At 39.3% G+C, this 13,811-nt stretch overlaps 1 protein-coding gene across 5 annotated transcripts; it reads left to right on the forward strand.

The window, feature by feature from the left end:
• Positions 1–644: 644 nt before the first annotated feature.
• LOC307008769 (L-threonine 3-dehydrogenase, mitochondrial-like) lies at positions 645–13,359 on the forward strand. Of its 5 annotated transcripts, XM_079631910.1 has the most exons (11): positions 653–716; positions 806–829; positions 1,958–1,989; positions 2,332–2,525; positions 2,756–2,798; positions 4,639–4,709; positions 4,908–5,057; positions 5,147–5,319; positions 5,450–5,540; positions 9,936–10,205; positions 10,803–13,356. In XM_079631910.1, exons 4-11 carry the CDS (start codon positions 2,342–2,344, stop codon positions 10,940–10,942), a joined length of 1,122 nt encoding a protein of 373 aa, XP_079488036.1. In that variant the 5' UTR covers positions 653–716; positions 806–829; positions 1,958–1,989; positions 2,332–2,341; the 3' UTR covers positions 10,943–13,356. The 5 variants fall into 5 exon arrangements, with proteins under 5 accessions (XP_079488035.1, XP_079488034.1, XP_079488036.1 ...); XM_079631909.1 differs by lacking the exon at positions 1,958–1,989 and adding an exon at positions 1,284–1,350 and having other exon boundaries at positions 645–829; positions 10,803–13,358; XM_079631911.1 differs by lacking the exon at positions 1,958–1,989 and having other exon boundaries at positions 670–716; positions 10,803–13,359.
• Positions 13,360–13,811: the final 452 nt, after the last annotated feature.

The raw sequence follows: 13,811 nt of genomic DNA on the forward strand, positions 1-13,811 counted from the left end.
AATGTCCCCGTCACTACACTGGGGCGTTAGCACCCACGCAGACCACAGGGTGAGCGCCCCCTTCTGGCCTCACTAACACCTCTTCCAGCAGCAACCTGGTTTTCGCCCATCCAGGTACTAACCAGTCTCAGCCCAGTGGGAGACCAGTCTTGGGCTACAGGGTGATATGGCTGCTGGCAAATAGAGCGACACGTGATAAAGAATTTGAAAAGACACTTTTAAAAAAAATCATATGTCAGCATAAACATCACTAGACAGGTAGTGAAAGAGAGAGAGAGAGAGGGGGGGGGACTATTATGGATATAATACTATTTTGAAAGCAAAAAGGTTTTGTGTTTGATCATCTGACAATAGGCCTATACATTTAGAAAAAATATGAAACTAATAAATGAATAAAATTATGAATATATAATAGTGAAAAAGTTTGTAAAATCTTTCTGTAAAATAAATATAACTTGTTTTGATTCTTTTTCATTTTGTTTATTTTTAATTTGATATTTGTGTGTAGCTTTTAAAATGTTTCGGGTCCACTGTAATTATAAAGCTAAGATAATTTGGTAATGTAAGCTTAGAATGTATACAGTGTAAAGTGGGCGTGTCTCGGGTGGACTGACCAATCACAGCAGACTCTCCATGAGACTGTCTAAGACCTGTAGCTGATGCAATACTGATGGTGGATGAACTTGAGGTGTCTGTCCGTGTCCAGTGAAAGACATGTACACCTAAGCCTGTTGAACTTTAATGTAGTTTTAGTAGCATAGTAAGCATACGGTTCCCTTACCTGTTTCTTTTCCATTTATTCCAGAGGATTAGGGCGGTGGTATAAAAGGTGAGTAAATCAAAGTTTCTCTTATCGATGGTTTCATCACGTGATCGCAAAATTCAGCATTAGACTGACGTGATTTACGGCAGGAATGTGTTTTATTGTAACGCCACGCGTTAAATGTTGATCATTCCGCCAAACTGAGACATTGCAATAATTCAAGCGATACACGTAGCAACCAAAAGTGAAATGTATCCATCATCAGATAACCGGCTGTGTGTTGTTACAATAGAAGCAGTTTGTAGATAGGCTACTGGTGTTGATTGGTAAATAGACTGTCAGTCTCCTCCCAGTTTGTGTTCATGAGGCACGTTAGGTTGCAAAGTGCACTAGTTTAAGGAAACAGAGATGTGAGTCCAAACTACAAAACTAAGTATAATTCATAAAAGTTGTGAACTGAACAAAGAAAATAAACAAAGAAGAATCTGTCCATGGATTTAAATAATGTCCTGTTTGACAGCCTCCAACAATCGCATTGCTGTGACCAACAGGCAACCTTCATGCAACGGAATTCATTTTAATTTAACGTAAGTTATTTAAAATTATTTTTTAGACTACGAAAGGGAATAATGTGACTTTTGAAGTGGTGATTATTTAAGTTTTATGAACTAAATAATAATCTAATGGATTTGACTTTGGTCTTAGTTTTTTTTTTAGGCTGTTATAGCCATGACCAGAAGGTGGCAGCACCGGTGTTTTTGATTTTGCCAAGATATATTCCTGGATCAACATATTTTGTTGATCCTAGAACAACATTCCTGTCCTAAAATTTAGTCCTAACCCTATCCCTACATCTAAACATAAACCTACTCATAGATAAAGACCCTATAATCAGAGGGAAATGATTATAACACTGATGTAGAAACACCTAACCCTGGTTGTAAGCCTAAACTTCACATAAACTGTAAATTGTCCCTCAAATCTGATTCCAACTTTTCACTTGGTGAAACCACGTTCGCCTTCTTCAGCCACAGGTGCTTTTATGCCCTTTTTATGATATTGCTTTTTAGTCAAATTAACAGCTTTGTAGGTTTTTTTTATGAAGAAGTTCACATTAAAACTATTCATTATTTATTTCTTACAATATTCAAATATCTTTTATGAATAGATGTGATTGTTGTATTCTTTTCCCAGACCCAGGCATTCAGTCTTAAACAATGAATATGGTAATTAATTACATGCTTAAAACCCGACGATCTAAGATAAATACTGTTTTTACATCTTGTATGAACATTAGCCTTATAGTTTATATATAAAAGTATGTCTGTCCCTCTCTGTATTATTTAATCATATGTTTTTAGGATGCATATCCTATAATGCAGCTGTAAAATGACCCTTAGCAAGACTATCAAGACTATTATCATAGTATTTTAAAATACTATTATCATTTTAAAAGCTTTTGAAAAATGCAAAAGGAGAAAATGCTTCAGATTCTGAACTTGACACTGATTTTGTGACTCTTTTGGATGTGCATTTCTGATGTGCTGTGTTTGTGTGTGTATTGGCAGTGAGTAGGAGATGCGGTCCTGTGTTAGAGCTGTGAGTGGGACGGCCCGGCGGCTTCACGTGGCTCCAGTCTGTGGCTTTCAGCCTCTTGCTGTTGTAGCTCGCAGTTTCAGTTTCTCTCCGTGCCAAGTCACATCCGATGCCAGTTTTCACTCAGTGTCCTCTGGATCAGACCATCCCAGAGTTCTCATTACCGGTATGAGTGCAGGAAACAAGTGGCTATTGTGTAATGTTCATTTGTTTTAAAGATTTTGTGTGTGTGACTGTGTGTGTTTAAGCTTTGAGGCCTAAATGGATGTTATATAAACCTTTAGATGTCACGTTTCCCTGGTTACCACATTCTGAAGCATGAAATGTAGTCTCCATGGTAACATATGACTAATGATGATTTTTAATCATATTTTTTCTCTCTGTTTTTGATTTTAGGAGGTCTGGGTCAGTTGGGAGTGGGTCTAGCCAAACTGCTCAGGTGAGACTGAATTAGCGCTGTCATGTTTCTCGATTAAATTCGAGTGCTCAATTTTAAAAGACCCTCCATTGCAATTTACCCGTGTCGATTAACTGGTAAAATACAGGAAGTGGTGCAGTCCACAGATGAGAATCCATGAACCGCATTATTAGACCATTTTTTTAAGGCTGCACGATATTAAAACCATTTAAATATCATAATATAGCAGAGTGCTATTGTGAAATCACAAAGACTGCGATTCGGTTAAATAAATATACATGAGTGCAGGTTATGCGTTTCTTCCCGTGTCTCAGAGCGGCTGCGTTCACAGTAAATGCTGCTCCACACACAAACTCAGTCTATTTTTAATTTATACAAATACGCAAATTGTTATTCATCATCACGATTTCAAAATAAAAGTTTACACCCTCGCGAGTTTGCATGTTTTGATGTCCACAAGTTGGCTGTAGCATTTCTATCGTAAAGGCCAAATATTAAAGATTTAAATGGACATTTGAATTAAATGTTGTTTTGCCAATAATAAACAAAGATTTGATTATGCTGTAAAGTGTAACAACAACAACAATCACCAGGTTGTTGGGCGCCCTCTGCAGGTATTTTTTTTATAATACATAATGTACATACAGTAAATTGATTTGGTTTGTATATTACATTATGTATTTTAACAGTGTTGTTCAATAAAACCATCTGATTACTTGCTTTTGATAATTCATTTTTTTTACCAATTATTATTATTGACATTTTGTTATTATATATGCTTTTTAAGCAATTTTAAAGGCTGTTGTTCACTAAGGTCTATTTTTATCACCTCAGAAAAAATAAAGAAGATCCCATTATTTAATTCACCATTAAAATGACCAATATTTACATTACCAAAATACTCATTATTGACAGCCCTAGACTGAACGCTTTCAGAAGTTTTGATAATGTTCACTAGCTTTGGTCAGAGTTGACAGATTTGTATAGAAAATCTTGTAGTGTTTGATGGGAACAGTTTGTATTAAAACATTTTTAAAAAGCTTTTAGAATGTGAGTGGGAGGAGATCATTAGTTTGTTGTTTTTATTTGTAATCTGTCTCCTAGCAAACTGTGAGTTTGTTGTGTTCGGAATGACGTTGTCTGGTAGTGTGTGACTGATCCTCAGTTGTTTAGTGTGTGATGCCCAGTTTTTCTCTCTAATAATTTTCAAAGTTTGTAAGAGTATGATGCCTAGTGTTTTAAAATGTGTCCAGATTTTAAATGTTGTGTGGTGAATTCCGGCCTTTAGATTGAGACCACCCCAGCTTCTGAAGCCTTTTAAATAAATAAAAAAATTAAATTCTCTAATTGCGCCGAGTGTCACGATTAGATCCAAGGAAGATGGAGATAATTAAAAGGTAACAAGTTTAATAAATAACTTGTAAACAACGCACAAAAAATACCGGACACTAGACAGAACACAGACAATAACTTAAATACACAATGGCGATTAACTAAACGATTAGCAGCTGTGATGAATGTGATTAGTGTCCATGGTGACTGATCGGTGGCGGGAAACACGGACAAGGAAACACGTGTGTGGAATGAAAACAAACTAAAAGTCCATGACCTGAATATAACTGAACATAATGTTGACAGCGAGGAGGGAAGAAGTTTCCTGTGGATTCACGAGTGAGGATACACAGGTGTCGCCTTCCTTCGCATCATAAGGGGGTGGAGCTAAGATGCAATGGAAGGAAGCGAGGAAAGGAAACGAGGATGCACAAATAGGAAATGAGTAGCACCCCTTGTTTACTGCACTCTTTGATTTTGGTAGTATTAAATTGTTAAATATGAGATTTTTGTTTATCTTTTGTTACAGGAAGGAGTTTGGAAAATATAATGTAATTCTGTCTGATATCAGGAAACCCCCAAATCATGTTTACCAAAGCGGTAAGGGTCAATATATTCACTTATTGTGGGTAGCATCAGTTCTTCTCCATTTTGAGTTGTATTTTAAATTTGAACACACTTTATTTTAGAAATATTTATAGATTAATATATATATATATATCAAACAAAAATCTATTATTATATTTATGTTTTTAAATAAAATGATGTTAGGCTTTTAATTGTCAATTTTGACTTCAGGTCCCTTTATATATTCCGACATTTTGGACTACAAAAACTTGCGTGAGATTGTTGTAAACAACCGCATCACTTGGTTGATACACTACAGCGCCCTTCTGAGTGCAGTCGGAGAGGCCAATGTGTCCCTCGCTCGTGACGTCAACATCACTGGTTAGTTTGACATCTGTTTTATTTGTATCATTTTCACTTTTTAGTGGTAAGGTACATAGAGGTTTCTTTTCTAACTTCCTCATCTTTAGGGTTGCACAACGTTCTTGACATTGCCGGAGAACATGGGCTCCGTCTTTTCATCCCCAGCACTATTGGAGCCTTTGGCCCCTCCTCCCCTCGTAACCCCACCCCTGATCTGTGCATCCAACGACCACGAACCATTTACGGAGTGTCCAAGGTTCACGCTGAGCTAATGGGAGAGGTCAGTACATATTTGAGAACACCTGCAAATCCTAACATTTTTTAGGGATTTTAAGTTTTGCATGATAATAATCTTTGGTTATTATTCACACTGCATTATTCAATTCACATTTCTTTATTGTATTTTCCAGTATTATCATCACAGGTTAGGTCTTGACTTCCGCTGTCTCAGATACCCAGGAATCATTTCTGCAGACTCTCAACCTGGTGGAGGAACTACTGGTGAGCGTATCTCCTTTGGAACAGTGTTGTTGTTGTTGTAAACTCACACTTTTAAATAAAGCTGACAAGGATGTAGAGTTACATTCAAGCTATTTAAAGGCATGAATACATTTTTTCAAGGAAAATAACGCTTAAATATGTCATTTTGGTGATCAAAGATAAGTTTTTAGGGATAAAATTATTGACCACAGGGGGACTTTAAAAAAATTAGAAATGTTGCCTTGGCAACTAACTGAAATAAAGTAATTACTACTAAAGTATTAAAAAAAAATTTGAAATAAAAATAAATTAAAGATCAGTAGAAATAGCCCCCAGATCCAGAGCCAAGCCAGCTGCCTTCCACACCGTGCACAGAGCCTATGCCAGAGCCCACCGCAGACAAAGAGCCAGAGCTTGCCGCCATGCCAGTGCCAGAGACAATGCCTGAGCCAATCATCGCCCTGGAGTCTGGTCCCGCCCAGCGCCAAATCTGCTGAGTCTCCATTGGTCCCGTCCAGCTTAAAGTCTCCTGCGTCTCCAATGGTCCCCCCTGGCCTCCCTCTCCCACCTCCTCTACGAAAGAGAGCCAGTCCTGCGGCCCCGCCTCTACTGGCTCCCTTCAGTCCCTCGGCTCCCCCACTGTTGACTTCATTCTGCTGCGTGGATCTGCCTCGGGTCTTCCTGTCTCCAGCTCCACCTTGGCAAGGGTATCTCCTGGCTCTGCCTTCAGCTGCCAAACTTGTCACTCCACCCCGGCTCGTCGACCAGTTGGCTCCACTTTGGCACCTCCCTCCATTGTATCTACCTGGGACCATTGTCCTTATGGCTCCCCTGGGCTCCTTTGTCCCTCCGGCTCCGCTTGGTAATTCATCACTCTGCCTGTGTCACGGACTTCCAGTCCTTCAGCTGCACTTCGTCCCTCCACCCCTTCGGCTCCGTCAGGCTCTGACTCCAACTTGGTCCTCAGTCCCACCGACTTAGTTGGGACTGAGGACCAAGCTCAGTGCCTGGCTCCGCTTCAGCATCCTGATCTATCGGTGTCACTTGGTCTCATTGGCTCTTCGGCTCCGTTTGGGCTCCCACCTCCCTCAATTCCGGTGTGGGCCTTCGTCATCTGGCTATGCTCTGCGTCCCAACCTAGATCTTCCTGCTTCTGTCTCTTTCCTGGCTCCCACAGTCTTTGTTACCTTGGTTTCTCCCGCTGTCTTATCCTCCTTAATCCTACCTGGTGCCAGCCCCTGGTCCTCCTCCAAAGCCCCCTCCCTCCACAGTTGGACTATTATTGCCGCGAGGTTGCACCTTCTGGGAGGGGGATCTACTGTAATGATCTCAGTCTTTTCAGTTTCATTGACCCTCATTTATGAAAAGTGCGTACACCAAATTTCCAGCGTGCACCTGGCGTACACCCAAAACCACGGTGACTTTGCGATTTATCAATATGGTTGTTGGCGTACGGCACGCTCAAATCCTACGCCAGCTCAGGAAGTGGTGTACATGTACGCACGTTTTGAGTTAGTGCTGAAATGCGCAGAAAAACAATTCCTAACACCACAAAACGCACTGACAAACTAAAGATATGATACATTATGACTCACTGTAAAAAACAAACAAACATAGAAATTATAAACTTCAGTTATTTATTTTTGTGAGTCCGTGAGCACGGACTGGGTTCAGTAATGAAAGGCTTTCAATGACCAAAACATAATTCAGACTGACAAAATAATTAAAATGACATTCTTCTTCTTTTAAATAATAATAATACAAATAATAATAATAACAAAGACATTCTTCTTCTAAATAACAATAATTTAATAATTTAACATTAATAATCAAAATCGTAATACTAATAAGAAGAATATTACAAATTGTCATGCAATTATTCACATCATCATCATCACTATTGTACACCCCATTACATGTGACGTCATGCGAAATTCAACGCTAATAGTTTCAAAACACGTGCTGTAAAATAATGCATTGTGATAGGTAATTTGCTCAACCAACCAGCGATTTAAACTGGATTTCCACCGGAGAAGTTTCTCCTCTTTGCCGTCTTCCGTGTGTCCATGGCGTAAAATGAGGGCGTGGGGGAGGCGGAGACGTGAATATATAGGGTTAATCTAATGACGATCGTTTTCAGCCGCGGCATTTATCAAGGGCAGGTATTGCGTACACCTGAATTTCAAAGGTACGCACAGCTTCATAAATCAGGCGGTGAGAGGAGTGTAAGCATAATCTTACGCCAACATATACGCCCGTTTCAACGCAAGATTGATAAATGAGGGCCATTGTGTTTCGGTTTAGTTTTTCCTGTCCGATTAGACTGTGTTCTTTTTGCAGCTTAGTTCCCTTAGTTACTGATTAACTGTTCATTTAGTTACCTCATTATCTCCGTATATTTAAGTTCTCAGTTTCCTCATTGTTCATTGTTCCGTGTCATTCTTAGTTTATGTGGTTGTGTTATATGCTTTATTCTTGGTAATCTCCTGCGTGTTTGGTTTTAGATTTATAATGAGAGACTTTTCTGTTTATGCTCCTACGTCATGCGCTTCATTACAGCCACACACTGGCTGCATCTGAAAACGTAGGCTGCTGGCAATGACTTGCAGGCAGCGTTTGCGCACAAAGTGACCTCACGAAACTGATTTCGGACAGACTTCTGAGGCAGCGTAATGGTTTAATGATCTACAGCAAAATAGAGCGAGCTTTGGTGAAAACTAAGAGAATATTTAATGACTGCAATAGTAATCAGTCCCTCCAGAAAAACTCCTCCAGAGTTTTTTTGTGATTGTTGCGGGCAAAAATCCTTGATTATGCGGCACGTTTTCTTAAAAAATGCAATGGAATATGCGGGGTATTTATGCAATTTTATGCAATGAAATTGTGGGAACTTGCAAAAATTGCGGTTTGATGAAGCCTATTCGCTAGGCTACTACTTTAATGTAAAGAGTAATTTCTTATTACTTCCTATGATAAGCAAGCATACTACCTCACATAAAGTGCTGGAAATATTGTTTTATATTAAAACAATGTTTTATTTCAGACCTTAATAAACACATGGCTCAAACTTACAAAACATTGATGAGTCGAACAAGTTCTGTAGCTTTACAAAATGAATATGCTACAACTTCTGTAAAAATGACAAAGTGGCAAAGTGGTTGTCCAGCGTCGACTTCCGCCTGTGGTCCAACGTGCAGTTGCACGGAGTACAAAATAATTTGCCCCCACTGTCATGTAACGCACTGGGAAACTGCTTTGCACGGCCTTTTGCGCTTATATTTGTTGGCAAATGAGAATGATTTGCGGGCTTCATCATGGTTTCATCAGAATTGCGGGGTTTGCAGCTTTTCAAAGATGTCGCGCAATTACGTCACTTCATAACGTTCCCATGGCAACAGGGCAAATGGCTGCGCTTGTGTGAAGTAAACGCAACATTTTTCAACTTTCTGCTAAGATATGTGACTTTTTGCAACGAAAATGCGGGGATTATGAAATCATGCAAGCCCGCATATTTTGCACGTGGAAATCTGCAATGTATGCGGCGAAAGTGCGGCGTATTTGAAAAAATGCGCCCCCCGCATAAATATGCGGCCTTTGGCTGATTATGCATTGAATCATGCGATCGCATAATCTTGTTTTTCTGGAGGCACTGAGTAATTTCTCGCTAGAAATTACATCGTAGGTGGAAACCGTTGATCAAAAATTTACATTTACACACAAACTGACGACCAGCCGCAACTTTCAGAAGCTATCTTTATTTTTTTAGCTCAACTCACAGAATGGAAAGCACAGGATTCTGGGATATCAAAGGCAATGAAGGATACATATATTGGTCCATTGGTCATCACTACGACACACCCCTTACGGCATTAATCCTGGCTTTTGTTGACACAGGGCGCGTTCCGGGACTGATCCCAGCAATGTTACTAGGTCCCCAACCCGGGATCGATCCCGGTATCAATCCCGGGACGTGTTTGCGTTCACACAGAAGGCATTCTGGCAATTTCGCAGCAATTTCCCGGGATCAACGCGTTGTGTGAAAGGGGCTTAACATTGCATTCGGACGTGCCTTTATGCCTTCCGACCTTGAAATGCGTCCTCAGAAGGCAGTATTTATCAATTTTCGGACACAGCCACTGTGACACCCTCATAATCTTTAATCAAAATAACTTCCCCTCCCCCTCTTGCAGCGTCTCTTCTCTGATGACAAAATCAAGTCCTGCCCTACATTTTTCTTGTTGGAGAAGCCGTTTCACTCGGATACACGTCACAATAGAAAGAAAAAATTATATCAACTTTGCTTTCATGCTGACTTATAATACATGGTATAACAGTGTATGATTAATAACACTGGTCTGGAAGACTAATGCGTCTATGTAAACCCTTCACCTCCATTTATTCTGTCTCTTCTCTCAGACTATGCTGTCCAGATCTTCCGCGATGCTGTGAAAACGGGCAAATTTGTGTGCAATTTGAGGCCTGACACAAGACTCCCCATGATGTTCATTGAGGATTGTCTGAAAGCCACACTGGAGGTTCTGGAAGCTCCTGCTGAGGTACTCGGTATGCGCACGTACAACATCAGCGCCATGAGCTTCACTCCAGAGGAACTGGTACAAGAAATCAGGAGGCACCTGCCAGACCTGCAGGTCACATATAAGATTGACCCAGTTCGACAGGCCATTGGTAAGGGTCTGACACATCAGTCGAAATCCAATTTAAAATTCTCTTAAATATCAATTGTGGTTGCATTTTTTTAAGTTTTGAATATTACCTTTCATGTAGTTTGCAAAATATAAAGGTCTACCATGTTTCAAAGAGCACGACAAATAGAGTTATTGTCTCCTAAATGAAAGAATCGATTCTGAACTGCCTGACACGAGTTGTCAGTAATTTCATTCTTACTTCCTGCATGAACCTACATAGATTTGTAACAAATTTGCATAATGCAAGCTTCATTGGCTGCCAGGAAATGAGGGGTTTAGAGAGACCACATCCTTGATTAAACCGTTTCAGACACTGAGAAAAGAGGTGATGCTGCCATGTATATTATGAGAAAGTTAAAGTGTTTTTTGACCTTGGATGCATGTAAACTTATCGTAGCAGACTTCAAAACGAAATTAGGAACATTTAAAATAGCATAATAGTGGCACTTTAAGCAAGCATTATGATATTTGGTGGACATAAAAAAACACATTCAGCAGACAATGCAATTTTGTCCCTTTTTATCTTTCCAAGCTGAACACAGGTCAGTGTGACATCTGTGTTTGTGTTTTCTTCTAGCTGATAGCTGGCCAGAGATCTTCGATGACACCAGTGCCCGCAGTGACTGGGGCTGGAAACACGACTATGGTTTGCCAGAGCTGGTTCAGGCGATGCTCAACTTCACTGGATCAGACTCCAGAATGTCTCAAGCAAACTAATCTCCATCTGCCATCATGTGTTTGAAGTTTTTGGGGCCTAATGGAAGGAATGGTAATTGGGCTCTGTAACTCACTGAGATTACTGAAAGTCAATCTGTCTGCCTTTTTTCATATGTAGAAGCATGTACCGTATTTTCCGGACTACAAGTCGCTCCGGAGTATAAGTCGCATCAGGCCAAAAATGCGTCATGACGAGAAAAAAAACATATATAAGTCGCACTGGACTATAAGTCGCATTTATTTAGAAATTTATTTGACAAAATCCAAGGCCAAGAAAAAGTTATTTAAACAGACTTTAATTTATTAAAACAGAAGGCATTTAAGTTATTCAGCTACCGGTACACAATAGCACACAGAACAACAGGCTGAATATGTGTCCGGTATGTTGTTAACGTTACACATTAACAGTTAGCTACACAATTGCATAAAGAACATACCTGAGAGGCTGAATAGGATAAATTAACATAACAAGCCAGCGAGTCCAACAGTTATCGGTAAAGCAAGTTCACCAAGCTCCCGCGATCTTATTCCACATCACTGAATCCATTGAATTCTTCATCCTCTGTGTCGCTTCTGAACAACTCCGCTAACTCCGGAGGAAGATGAAGCGCCATCTCCTCTTCTGCGGGGCTGTCGTCAGAGTCGGCATCAGTTCCGGTTATTCCAGCCTTTCTGAATCCCGACAGGATGGTTTCGGTTGTCACTGAAGTCCATGCTGTGTCGATCCATCCAAGGACTTGCTGGAAAGTTTCATGGCGCATCCTCCCGGTTGCCGTGAAGCTGTGCTCTCCATCCACCATCCACTCCTCCCACAGGCGACGCAAGACTGCCTTAAAGCTCCGGATCACTGAGATGTCGAGTGGCTGGAGTACTTTGGTTAAGCCTCCAGGGATGATGACAGGGATGGAGTTGCAAGCTTTTATTTTATCTTTGAATTGTGGAGAAAAATGACCATCGGTGGCAATTTCGATCCATCTCCACAACATGCCTGCACCACTGTGAAGTGTGATTTTTCATGACCAGTTGTCACTATATTCGCACTTTTCTGCCCTTTCTCTGCGACACTTCGGCCCATGGGGATGTCAAATGTGAGGGGGATCTCATCCATGTTGATAATATGATCCGGTGACATGTTGTGTTCAGTTACCTGCTTTTCAACGAACTCATGGAAACTGTCGATCTTAGCTTGGAAGTCTGCTGGCAGTTTCTGACACAACGTTGTCCGTGCTCTGATAGAGAGGCGGTTGCGTTGCATGAAGCGGTAACACCAAGAAGGTCCGTCTGCAAAGTAATTTATATTCATCTCCTTGGCAACTACCAGGGCGTGTTTTAACGAGTGAATTTAAACAATAATAATCTGGGGCCGTCAGCGATCCTGTGACGAGTAAATCTTGGTAATTTTTATATATAAGTCGCACCTGACTATAAGTCGCAGGACCAGCCAAGCTATGAAAAAAAGTCCGAAAATACGGTATTTGCAGTTTTCCTGGTAAAGTAAACCAAAGATTTACATGGTTCAATTATATCCTTAACCTCCCCAATCAGCTTAATAATTAAAAATCTTGCTGATCATACATATTTTATATTATTTAAGCTTTAAATTTGTTTTGTGGACTATTTGTTTTGTAGCAAGCAGTGTGAAATAATTAGCTTTGGATCTTTTATCAGGATATACTGAACTCTGGACAATACATTCTCTATTTGTACTCCTAGAATTATTTACACTACCATTTTTTTTTTTTAAAGAAATGTATACTTTTTTTCAGAAAGGACACATTTGATAAATTGTGACAGTAAAGGCTATTTAAAATAAATGCTGTTCTTTTTTAACTTTTCTAGTCTTCAAAACAATAAAATGTTTCTTGAGCATCAAATCAGCATATAAGAATGATTTCTGAAGGATCATGTGACTGAAGACTGAAAATTCAGCTTTGTATCACAGGTATAAATGACAAATATATCAAAATACCGGTAGAAAACAGTTATTGTAAATTGGAATAATATTACTGTATTTTTTATCCAATAAATGCAGTCTTGGTGAGCATAAGAGACTAGAAAACGAAGTAGTTTGTACCAACCCCAAACTTTTTGAATGGTAGTGTTATGAGATGATGTATACGTGTGTGAAAGAATGAAATGTAATTTGTAATTTCATAGTATAAAAACAACAATCCTAATTATGGTGCTATTTCTAAAAGGCATTATTAGCCTTAGTTGTATAAAAATAACCTCATCATGGTACTTATACTGTAGCTGAATTTGTTTTTTTGTTTGTTTTTTCTAGAACATTTCATTTAATTATACAGACTTGACATTTGTAACTCCAGAATATATATTTATGTATCTTTGATGGTTGGTTTTAGTTTTTAATGTTGGGCTGTAAAAGGATTAGTGATTAAATTAATTTAGTAGCATTTGAGAATCACTGTCTTCTTCATTACTATGTGATACAGTAAAGTATCAAAAAATGTTATTCCAAACCTCTATGACTTTCTTTCATTACAAAAGAAGATATTTTAAAGAACGCTGGTGTCCAAACTGACTTCTGTATGGGCAATATTTTTCTTTTGTCTTACAGAAGAAAGAAAGTCATACAGGTTTGGAAAGACATAAAGGTGCTAGACAGAATATTTCTTGTCAGGTCAACTTTTCCTTTGAGCCGTATAAAACAAATTTAGCTTGATTTTGGTCTAAAGAAATTGCACATAAAATGTTTTATTGTAGTGAAAAGTCACTGCCAAACTGTTCATATGCTTAATGAAATGCAGTCAATAAAACCAGAGCTGCCACTGGTTTTCCATGGCCACTACTTATTTCAAGGAACTCGTTTAGATGTGGGCACGAATCTCCTAATTTATCACTCCATTTG

The sequence above is a fragment of the Phoxinus phoxinus genome (assembly GCF_949152265.1).
Source record: "Phoxinus phoxinus genome assembly, chromosome: 13".
Lineage (NCBI taxonomy): Eukaryota > Metazoa > Chordata > Actinopteri > Cypriniformes > Leuciscidae > Phoxinus > Phoxinus phoxinus.